Source organism: Elephas maximus, chromosome 4, assembly GCF_024166365.1.
Source record: "Elephas maximus indicus isolate mEleMax1 chromosome 4, mEleMax1 primary haplotype, whole genome shotgun sequence".
NCBI lineage: Eukaryota > Metazoa > Chordata > Mammalia > Proboscidea > Elephantidae > Elephas > Elephas maximus.
In genome coordinates, this window is record NC_064822.1 from 168,148,849 (window position 1) to 168,161,412 (window position 12,564).

General features: G+C 44.1%; 1 protein-coding gene across 2 annotated transcripts in view; it reads right to left on the reverse strand.

The window, feature by feature from the left end:
- The window catches only part of GNPTAB (N-acetylglucosamine-1-phosphate transferase subunits alpha and beta), a 113,969-nt gene extending 103,745 nt beyond the window's left edge, over positions 1–10,224 (reverse strand). For both annotated transcript variants that reach the window (XM_049884183.1, XM_049884180.1), the window contains exon 1: positions 9,921–10,224. In XM_049884183.1, the coding sequence (XP_049740140.1) occupies positions 9,921–10,037 (117 nt within the window). In that variant the 5' untranslated portion in view covers positions 10,038–10,224. The remainder of the gene's footprint in view (positions 1–9,920) is intronic.
- Positions 10,225–12,564: the final 2,340 nt, after the last annotated feature.

The following is a 12,564-nucleotide window of genomic DNA, read 5'->3' on the forward strand; positions in this document are numbered from 1 at the left end:
GCTGGTGGGGTCGAATTGCCGACCTTTTTTGGTCAGCAGCTGAGCTCTTAATCACTGTACCACCAGGGCTCCCTTTAAGCCCCACTGCCCACGTAATAAGGATCTCTGGTGGTACAGTGATCAAGCACTTTGCTGCTAACTGAAAGGTTGATGGTTCAAACCTACCAGCCGCTCCACGGCAGAAAGATGTGGCAGTCTGTTTCTGTAAAGATCACAGCCTTGAAAACCCTATGGGGCAGTTCTACATTGTCCTATAGGGTCGACAGCAGTGGGTTTGGTTTTTTACCCCCGTGATGCTGCATCCTTCAGAATTACTTCTGTTCCTAGAAAGTGACAGTATCTCTCATTATCCATACCTTTACACCTATGGCACCCTTCGCTTTAAAAAGAAAAAAAAAAAAAAAAAGTCCCCTCAGCCATCTCCTTCAAGATCCGGCTAAGATGTCACCTGTCTGGGAAGCCCTGCCTGACACCCATGCCTATCTCTACAGTTTCATTTTTCAAAATGTGTTTTAATTGTCTATTTGCTTGTCCTGTCTGGACCATGAGTTCCTCAAGAGCAAAAAAAAAAAACTGCATGCCTACTGTCTCGCACGGAGTGAATACCTCGGTAAATCTCTGTTGAATAAACAACTTCTGGAAATTTAGTAAAGGTGCTTTACCCAATTTGGAATGAATGATAGACAGAAATGAAGTTAAGGGAATGAGGTCATGAAGAAAAGAGTATACCAAAAGGGAAAGATAAACCAAGAAGAAGCTATTTCAAGAAACAATTTTAAAGCAGGCAACATGGTTTTCATCTGATTACAGAGTACATCCCACTCTCCTTAGTCTGCTGTAACATTTTTGAAAGATCACTTCTTTTTCTGCTTAATTTAGTGCAGGTATGAATCACACAGAGGCTGACTAATCACCTGCCAAGAATACTGCATCTGGATCAGAAGACTGGAACAACCAATCTAAAGACAAGTTGGAATTTAAAAAGAACATGAATACATGTAATCTATTGCAGTAATACTTGTTCATAACAGTTTAGAAGAAATTAAAGAGGAAGACTACAAAAGTTATTATAAAGCACGAAAACCAAAACCAAACCCCTTGCTGTCAAGTATGACTCATAGAAACCCTACAGGACAGAGTAGAACTGCCCCACAGGGTTTCAAAGGAGCAGGTGGTAGATTCAACCACCAATCTTTCGATTAGCAGCTGAGCTCTTAACCACTGTGCCACCAAGGCTCCTTATAAAGTACAAGCTGTGATCAGTAAAGCAGCCTGCCCCCTCTGCTTTCATATCAACCATAATAAATCACACTGGGTTAAAGAACACTGCATTTTTCTACTGTGTCTCTAAAGATCAATATATCCCTCAGTGTGATCTGAGGCATCAGTCCAGAGGGCAGGCCTCCTGCTCCTGTCTTCAGGAGCACTATGGCCAAGGGGAGAACAGCCCTAAGATGGGACCTTAGAGCTTAATTAGCATCTGCTGGACACCCTGTTGACAGATTAATTAGCAATAAAATAATAAAAATAGAAGCAGCCCACTATTAAGACTTCTAGAACAAGATGAAGGGCAAACAGCAAACACAGTCACAATGTCAACGTCAAGGCTAAGGAAAGGAAATGGGCTTTGACTCAACTAGGACATCTGTTGCTCTAGCCCTTCTTTTGATAATACCCTTGTGATCCTCCTCTGGGAAACCAGTGGCCCCCCTCAGTTCATGTGGTTCAGCTGTGACTGACAGCCCTGACCACTTCCCCACCTCCAGGAATGGGCATGTGACCCAGGTGGTTCACAAGGGCATAACAAGGGTGCTCACTCCCCTCGCCAAGCAGGCAGCCTGGGTTTAGGCGGCATTAATGAGAAAAATCAGCTCTCTTTTGGCTGGGCTCACTCAACTGGTGAAAGAGAAGCTGGAGTTGCTGGCAGCAATCTTTGTTCCCATATGGGGAGAGTTTGCCTGAGAACGAAGTCAGCAAAGCTGGAGGACAGTACAGGATGAGATTCTTGAAGATGTCATTTGAGTACCTCGATCCAAGCCCACCTGAAGTTTCACTTATATATTTCAATTACACGGGTCAATAAATTACTTTTTTGCTTAAGCCAAGGTCTAAGCTAAGATTCTGTCACTTGCAACCAAGTGCTTCTAATACCAGCAGCAATTTTTAAACCATTAATAATTCAAAAAGAAAAAAGGACCATAAACTTTTCTGATATTACCAAGTTTATACTCAAATTATTCCCCTCACAGCCTAAAACCTTCTTTCCTTCCGTCTCCTCTATTTAGAGTCCTACTCCTCTTTAAGCTTCCCCTAAGGCTTTTGCCTCCCTGTGATGGTCTCTGAACCTCCTCTAGGCTGTTTCAACCCACCAATTTCTTCCCTTTTCTGTGACTTTCTAAGCTCTTACTGTGTACGTACTCAGGTATTCAACTACAAAGTCCTCACATGTTTATCAATGTCTCATCGTAACTAGATAAAGACAAAGGCATGAGCTATAATTCTTTGTCCATTTGAGAGCCCCCTCTACCGTACAGAGTACATTCTAAGAGCAGGCCTCAGGTTTTCTGAGAAAGCTACCAGCACAGTACTAGAATGACTTTCAGAGCATGGAGACCAATCATGTCTGAGAAATAAAATGTAATTACAGATGATCTTTGATGACTGTGATGCACCTGACCCAAGTCATGGTCTTTTCAAGCACCTGATATACATGTGAAAGGTGGGAAACAGAAGAATTGATCGGTGGTGCTGGCAAAGAATACTGAATATGCCATGGACTGCCAGAAGAACCAACAAATTAGCCATAGAAGAAACACAACCATAATGCTCCTCAGAAGCGAGGATGGAAAGCCTTAGACTTGCATACTTTGAACACATCACCAGAAAGACTAATCACTAGAAAAGGACATCATGGTTAGCAAAAGCAGAGGGTCAAAAAAACAAAGGAAACACTCAATGAGATAGAATGACATAACGGCCAAAACAATGGACTCAAACATGTCAACAATCATGAAGATGGCTTAGGACCAGGCAACACTTCATTCTGTTATACAAGAGATTGCCATGAGTTGGAGATGACTTGAGGACAACAATAACAATAACAACAGATGGTTTTAAGACAGGGAACAGAGGGCCCCCCAAATCTACAAACAAAGTTACAAGAAATGGGCCAGGGCGCAGAAACAAAGCCATTCCCCAGAACAATGGGGCAGGGTATCAGAAAATAGCGGGCAAACTTCTTTAGTCTTGCAGATGCTGCTGGAGAAAACCAGCCCCAGGCACATGCGCAGAACATCCACCTGTGACTGCTGTGTGACCTTCCACCAAGGGCAGCGAGGGGCTGCAGCAGCAGCCGGAAGACTGCACAGGTGCGACACCCCATAATAAGTCCTGCTACGAATCCCAGAGGCCTCCAGGAGAGGAGCCATCTTGGAAAGCCGCTGTGAGGACACCGTAGTTAACACATCCCCACCTACGCCTGGGAATAAACATGAATCTTTTCCCGCCCAAGAACTTTTAAAAGCCCAGGCTAGTCTTTTGTTCTCTGAGAGGAGGGTAAGCATTGCTCTAGACCCTCCTTGTCTCTGCTTACAAGCCTATTCAGTAAAGCTTTGCTCGTGTGGAAAATTCTGCATGCCTTACCTGTTCATTCTTGACCAGGGAGAGGCAAGAACCTTATTCCAGTAACAGTTTAAGTCAGAGAGCAGAAAACTTTTTACTGGAAATGAGCTTGAAAGAATGCCAGTTAAAATCACTCAATTCATTTATTCATTTATTCAGCAAGTATTTATTTGGCATCTGCTGGGTACTTGGTACTCTAAGTACTAAGCATACAGCAGGGAATAAGACAAGGTCCCTGCTCTGACAGTTAGCTGGGCCACATATCCCTCTCAAATCCCCCAAAAGAAAAAGACCACTTAAAAAGGGCTCTCTGAGGCCACTGACATTTTCTCAGTAGCACATGCTCCATTACGTTGTAGATCCTGCTTTCTCCTATGAAGCATTCAATGAATGTATATTCACAGAACATTAAAGCTAAAAGCAGTCTCAGAAATCTAGTTTAGCAGTTTTAAGATATTATTTTTTAACAAGAAAACGTTGTCCCCAAAAGACATCTATACAAAACAAGAGTGGCCCTCACAGCCAGGGGCAGCACAGAGTAACAGTTTGGGAACAGGTCAGTATCAGTCTGTGAGGGAGCTACAATCCAACCAGAGGCTGTCTTTGACTCCTAGGCCAGGTGTTTCAACTTTGCCTATTTGTTGCCTTCGGCAAAGAACACACTCAAAATATATGTTTAATGAGTGAACTAATCAAATACAAACCTGATAAATAAATTTCTTTCTTGCAATTGGGCCAGCATGAGAAATTAGTCACTGAGGCTGAACAGAACTCGAGCTCAGCCCAGCTTTCAATCCTTACCGAACAATATCTGACTAAGCCAAAATGGGGAGCCCTGATGGTGCGGTGGTTAAGTGTTCGGCTGCTAACCAAAAGGCTGGCAGTTCGAATCCACCAGCCGCTCCTTGGAAACACTGTGGGGTAGTTCTACGCTGTCCTACAGGGTCTCTATGAGTTGGAATCAACTCGACCGCAGTGGGTTTGGTTTTTTGGTTGAAATCCAAAATAGCAATGGAAGGTAGGAGACCAAAAGGGAGCAGGGAGGCCAAGGAAAAGTTACTATTCAGTATGGATAGAATCTAACTGAACCTCTGACTTCTTTATGCAAATTAATTCTGGGATGATTCTTTCTTTCCATATTTTATGCACATAAGAAGTCATGCATTTTACATGCATACACCACTCATCCACATGCGCACAGATACACATATACACCACAGATCTACAATCCTTTATCTGCAATCGTGAAATCCAAAAAGCTCTGAAAATCGAAGGTCTTTCTGTACTTAGCAAAACTTGACCTGACTGGAACTCATTTGGTGGCAAAACCTGACTTAAACTGACCTGAACCTATTTATAGTCCATTTATCTCATTGAATAGGAGTACTCGTACATTTCACTATAAAAAAAATATTGCTATTTAATTATAAGGCAATGCAGCAGTTCTAAAGGTTTTAGAAAAAAAAATTGTGGACTTGTATATAAATGCCTCAACTAAATTACAACAGCCCTGAAATAATTTTTTTACCTTGAAAGCACAAGTTTGAATGGTTATACAGTACCAAATAGTAGATAGAATATTTAAAAATGGAAATTCCTCAAGTTTCAGGTCCTAAAAGGAGAGTTAACCTAGCGTCCTCATTTGTACTTGAGAAAACTGAGGCTCCTAGAGGCCATGTGATTTGCCCAAGGCAACTAGTCCATCACCCACAAAAGCTCCACCCTGCCATCCTTACCATCAGGACGCCCTGCTGGAATGTCACTTTTGGATACATTTCAGCTTTGTTTGGTCAGGTAATTCCCAAGCATTCTCCAGAAAGTACTTCACTCACTCAACTTGAGGAAACAAAAATACATATTTGGAGCCCTGGTGGTGCAGTGGTTAAGAGTTCAGCTGCTAACCAAAAGGCTGGCAGTTCAAATCTACCTGTCGCTCCTTGGAAATCCTATGGGGCAGTTCTACTCTGTTGTATACAGTGGTTATGAGTCAGAATTGACTTGACGACAACAGGCTTGGGTTTTGTTTTGTTTGTTTGTTTGTTTTTTTACTCAACTCCACTTTTTACCCTCAAAATTTGTCTGCGTATACAAATAGCTTATCAAAAGGCAGCAGTCAATACCTCTAACATATTACATATAAAAAGATAACAATATAAATGATAACAGTGATGATGTTAGTCCTTAGTAAACTTATCAACAAATTGATGACATTAACTGGGGAACATATTCTATTTCAAGGGTATATTCCAAAATACACACTAAGGATACAAAAATAGCTGATAATAATTATAACACTAGCAGTTGATGTTGTGTCATGTCAACTAGTAGCAACCCTATATGACAGAGTAGATCTACCCCATAGGGTTTCCTAGGCTGTACTCCTTAAGGAGCCCTGCTGGCACAACGCACTGTGCTGCTAACCATAAAGGTCGGAGGTTCGAGCCCACCCAGCAGCTCCACGGGAGAAAAGACCTGGCGATCTGCTCCTATATAGATTACAGCCTAGGAAACCCTGTGGGGCAGTTCTACTCTGTCACATAGGGATGCTATGAATCAGAATCAACTCGAGGGCGCACAACAAAAAAAATCTTTACTGGAGCAGATTGCCAGGTCTTTTTCCCCATGGGACAGCTGGTAGGTTCAAACTGCATATCTTTTGGTTAACAGCTGAGTGCTTAACCATTGCACCACCACGGCTCCTTACAGTAGCAGCATAAACCAAAACAAACCAAATCCATTGCTATTGAGTCGATTCTGACTCATAGCAACCCTAAAGGACAGAGTAGAACTGCCCCATAGGCTTTCCAAGGAGCGCCTGGTGGATCCGAACTACCAACCTTTTGGTTAACAGCCATAGCTCTTAACCACGTCACCACCAGTGTTACCATTTATTGAGGGTCTATTATGTGCCAGAACTGTCCTAGGTGCTTTACATACAGGTCTCATTTAATCCTCACCATCAATCCTACGAGGAAAGTTTTTCTGCCTCCATTTTAAAGATGAAGAAGCTGAGGCTCAGAGAGGTTAAGAGCTCTTCCCAAGATCATGTAAGGGACAGCCTGAGGTCTTCGAGAGATGGTAAAGATATGTGCTTTAAGAACACAGCTCTAGAACTAGACCGCCTGGGGCTGATGCCCAGATCTGCCACAAACTAGCTGGATGAACTTTTACAAGTGACCCAGCTTCTATACAACAGCTCCATCACCGGTAAAGTGAGTATATTCACAGCACCTACCTCACAGGGGTGATGTTGTCAGGGTTAAACAAACCAAAAACCATCGCCGCAGAGCTGATTCTGACTCACAGCGAACGTACAGGACAGAGAGCTGCCCATAGGGTTTCCAAGGCTATAAATCTTTACCGGAAACCCTGGTGGCGTAATGATTAAGAGCTACAGCTGCTAACCAAAAGGTCAGCAGTTCAAATCCACCAGGTGCTCCTTGGAAACCCTATGGGGCAGTTCTACTCTGACCTATAGGGTCCCTGTGAGTCAGAATCGACTCGACGGTAATAGGTTTTTAAATCTTTACAGAAGCAGATTGACATATCCGTACCCTGTGGAACAGTTGGTGAGTTCCCGCTGCTGATGTTTTTTTGGTTAGCAACCAGAGCTTTTAACCACCATACCACCAGGGCTCCTTCACTGTCAGGATTAAATGAGTTAATGCATATAAAAAACCCATTGCCATCGAGTCGATTTCTACTCATGGCGACCCTATAGAACAGAATAGCACTGCCCCCTAGGGTTTCCAAGGGGCAGCTGGTGGATTTGAACTGCCAGCCTTTTAGTTAGCAGCCATAGCTCTTAACCACTACGCCAATATATATAAGGCACTTAAGTATATTAGGGGAGTACCTAGGCACATGGTAAGCGCTATGTCACTACGTGAGCATTAGCTATTATCGTGATTATTACTGGAGTCTACATTCAAACCCATGTCTGCAGAACCCTTCTCCTCCTCCTCTTGTTTTCCACCGCACTGGACAAGTTAACCACAGGTGATACGTTAGTGGTACTGAGTCAGCTGCCTCCACCTCACATGCCACCCGCTGACATTCTTTACTCCTGGTTTCCTTTCTCCATTCCAAACTTTAAGATCTGTGACCATTTCAAGACATCTTTCTTTTTGGTACGTGAATAACCAGGCATGAAATAAAAGGAAAAAGGATAAAGAATGAAAAACTCTAACAACTGATGCCTTTAAGTCACCTTCACACTAAGCAGGAGTTACTAAACAGCTAGCTTAAAATTAATCAAGGGCAAAAATCTTCCAAAGGCAATAAGGCACTTAACTATGCATAGATACATTCATTGTATTAGCTGCAAAATACGAAACAAAGACAGAACAGCAGGTGTCGAATATTAAGTACCTATTGCACTTTTCCAAGTTTAGGGCATCTTCTCACCCTTATCCTATAAGACTTTTTTTTTTTCCCCCATTCCCTAGAAACAAGAACTACCAAAAGTGTACACTTGGAAATCATGCCATATAACTCATTCTTTCATTAAGCAAACACTCAGACTGCCTACTCTGTACCTGGCACTGTGCTTGGGCCAGGGCTGCAGTAGCTAACGACACAGTAGGGGTACAGACTTCAAGCAAATATACACAGTGGCATTTCTAAAAACCATTCTGTTAAATTTAAAACATTTTGTGCTGGGACGCGGTGAGTTTCTGCTTGCGGTAATGGGAAATTTGGCAACACTTATGGGTGAGGGTTGCACAGCATGATTAACGTAATTAATATCACTATACTGTCCAAAAAAAAAACCAAACCCATTGCCGTCAAGTCGATTCCGACTCAACAACCATACAGGACAGAGTAGAACTGCACCACAGTTTCCAAGGAGCGCCTGGTGGATTCGAACTGCTGACCTTTAGGTTAGCAGCTGTGGCACTTAACCACTATACTGTGCACCTGAAAAATACTGAATTGGCAAATGTCGTTATATATATTTTTACAGCAGAAAATAAATAAAACCTTTTGTGACCTCCTATCGAAAAAAAAATTAGAACAAGGAGACAGATTTCAAACATCTTGAAAATACAGCTTTTCCCCTAGCTGCTGTAGACATTTAATTTTAAAAGTGGTGTTCTCTAACATATATTTTCATGTGATTTTATTCCAATTCTAACCTAGTCATGTTTTCTATATACTTGTTTATGATAACGAATATCTTATTAGACTGCCAATAATGAAATAATACTGCTAAACCTAAGCCAAAGAGCTGTATCATTCAACAAGATGTTTAAGGTATATATCCAAAGGGGCATACAACCTATTAAATCCAGTTGTTTCCACGTCGTAAACAACTTGCCTGGACCCTGAAGAGTTTACAGCCTAACATAACGACTTTATTGCACATTACAAGCAGCTCAAGATGGCTGGGCTTGTGTGATCTGAAAACTATATTACGAGCTTATCCCATGACCCAGGGGCTTGTCCTGGCTCCCAGGATGTCAAATGCTGGAGTCCAGGGCACTTGCCTGTTCTCGGTCACGTGAAGGGGACCCTAGCCTTGGCTGATCCCGGAATAGGGACATGGGTTTGGAGCTGCCAAGAAATCTTTCACGTTAGTGTGCCCAGACCTACCAGTAGAACCTCTAGGGACTACCAGATGTACAGTTGTCCAAAATAACAGACCAAAAGCGCAAAAAGCCCCCTTCACACCTAAATCCTTTCAATTCTGGCCCAGTACACTCTCCCCACTGCAAAATTCACACGCAAACAACACATGCCTCTTGGACAAAAGTTTTTGCGATCCGGGAAAAATGAGATTAAGAATATAAGGTTCTTTTGTCAAAGGTGAAAGGATTAGAAAAGTGTCACAGAAGAGAAAAACTGCAGGAGGGGCAGGGAACAAGAATTTAAGAATGCTTTGGAAGAACAGGAGAAGACACAAACTCTAAGTCCCGGGGAGAGGATCTGAAAGTAGGGGTGGGGGAGGGAGGACAAGGCCTGAGGAAGACACTCCAATAACGTGAGGACCCTGAAGAAAGCACCTGCAAGGAAGAAGCGTCGGCAGAAGGACCACCTATCCCCCCAAACAGTCGGGAGGATGAGATGTCGACCCCAGATGCTGAAACGGGAGCCCGGGGAGAGGATTCCGGCTCTCGGCGCCTACGGCGAAAGGGTAGGCTCCGGAGCTGGTCCCCGGTGCTGCAGGGAAGATGGGAAGGCGAAAGCCAGCGCGCCAGGACTCGGGGCACCGCGAGGGCAACGGCTGGGGGGCGCCCTGAGGGTCCTGCGGGTTCAGGGAAGGGCGCACTGGCTGGGGCTCCAGCGCCGGTACTCACCTCTCCGAACTGGAAGGCGGAGACGATGGTGACAACGATGCCCACGAAGCAGACGTAGAGCCCATACCTGTGGGACAGGCAGGTATAGGTCTGTCTCTGTAGAAGCTTGAGTAGCATCACTCCGGCCGCCGCCACGCCACGCCCGGAGGAGCCGCCACCGCCTCAGCGAGCCGCCATTCAGCGACCCCTGCAGGGCCGCCGGACTCAAGTCACAGCCTCCAGCCGCCGCGCATTGCTGCGCCGGGAACCGAAGCCTGCTCGGCTCCGCGCCACGGCCGCCGCTTCCGGGAGCCCGGAGCCCACGCCCTCAGCGCAGCGGAGGCGGACCCGCAGCCCACGAGGCAGCCAGCACCGCCCCGGCCCGGCTCCGCTAGAAGCGTGGTGGCTGCGGCTGCGGCGGGCCCTCCAGCGCCACCTAGAGGGCGGAGGGGCCGAGGGACGACAAGGCGCCTTCCCTTTCTGCGCGTGCGCGACTGTCTCTCCGGCCGGGGTAGGATCTGTTTACAGGGTTTGGTCAGGCAATCCAGAGGCTGTTTGTACCCCAGCTACAAGGATGGCCTAGACGACTGTTCAGGGCCAGCCCCTACATCAAGACTGTGCCACAGACTGTGCTAGATTGCCATGAATATTTTTGTGCATAAAGTCTTCTCTGCATTGACAATAGTTGGGAATTTTTTTTTTTTTCTAAGTCCCCAGAGGTTCCCTATGGGGCTCCTTCCCTCCAAACCATATTGTTTGGGCTGAATGTGCTAACCCTAAATTCATTCATTCGTATATTCATTAAATATGTATCTAATGCCTGGTGTCTAGCATAATAATGCTAAGGGTCAAAAATGAACTAGACAAACATGTAAACCACTAAGTACAGAGTAGTTATGACAGAAATCCTGAGATGTACAGGAGTGGAAGCAATGCAGAAATGGTCAGTTCTACCTTGACACCAAGTTATTTCCAGGAGGTCCTCCTCTTGGCACCATTGACAAAGAGAGGTTTTTTTCTCCCAATGTTGTTGTGAGGTGCGATCAAGTTGGTTCCAAATCCTAGCAACTTTACGTACTACAGAACAAAACACTGCCTGGTCCTGTGCCATCCTCACAATCGTTGCTATGCTTGAGCCCACTGTTGTAGTCACTGTGTCAGTCCAGCTAATTGAGCATCTTCCTTTTTTTTTCCACTGACTGTCTGCTTTACCAAGCATGATGTCCTTCTCCAGGGACTTGATCCTCCTGACAACACGTCCAAAGTACAGGAGACAAAGCCTCACCATACTTGATTCTAAGGAGCGGTCTGGCTTTACTTCTTCCAAGGCAGACTTGGTCGTTCTTCTGGCAGTCCATAGTTATTTGATATTCTCCGCCAGCACTACAATTCAAAGGAATCAATTCTTTCATTGTCCTTATTCATCGTTCAGCTTTCACATGCACGTCAGGCGATTGAAAACACCATGGTTTCGGTCAGGCACACCTTAGTCCTCAAAGTGCCATCTTTACTTTTTAACACTTTAAAGAGGTCTTTTGCAGCAGATTTACCCAATGCAATATATCATTTGATTTCTTGACTGATGCATTCCAGTAAAATGAAATCCTTGCCCAAAACCAAAAAACAAGTCCCTTGCCATCCAATCGATTATAGCAAAGACTAGAACTGCCCCATAGGGTTTTCAAGGAGCACTTGATGGATTCCGGCGGCCAAGCTTTTAGTTAGCAGCCAAGCTCTTAACCACTGCATCACCAGGATTCTACAACTTTCATAACTTCTCCCTTTATCATGATGTTACTTATGGGTCCAGTTGTGAGGATTTTTTTTTTTAATGTTGAGGTGTAATCCATACTGAAGGTTGTAGTTTTTGATCTTCATCAGTAAGTACTTCAAGTCCTCTTCTCTTTCAGCAAGGTTATGTCATCTGCATATGTTGTTACCAAATCTTCTCCAATCCTGATGCCATGTTCTTCTTCATATTGTGAGGCTTCTTGGATTATTTGCTCAGTATACTGATGGAATAAGTATGTAGAAAGGATACAACCCTGACACATACCTTTTCTGATTTTAAACCACGCTGTATCCCCTTGTTCTGTTCAAACAACTGCCTCTTGGCCTATGTACAGGTTCCTCATGAGCACAATTAAGTGTTCTGGAATTCCCATTCTTTTCAATGTTATCCATAATTTGATCCACACAGTTGAATGCCTTTGTGTAGTCAATAAAATACAAGTAAAGATCTTGCTGGTATTCTCTGCTTTTAGCCAGGATCCATCTGACATTAGCAATGATATCCCTCATTTCATGTCCTCTTCCAAATAAAGCCTGAACTTATGGCAGTTCCTTGTCAACATATTGCTGCAAACATTTTTGAATTACCTTCAGCAAAATTTTACTTGCATGTGATACTGATGACATTGTTTGATAATTTCTGCATTCCATTGAATCACCTTTCTTCAGAATGGGCACAAATATAGATTTCTTCCAGTTCTTTGGCCAGATAGCCATCTTCCAAATTTCTTCGCATAGACGAGTGAGCACCTCCCGAGCTGCCTCCATTTGTCGAAACATTTCAATTGGTATTCCATCAATTCCTGGAGCCTTGTGTTTTGCCATTCCCTTCAGTGCAGCTTGGACTTCTTCCTTCAGTACCATTGGTTCTTGA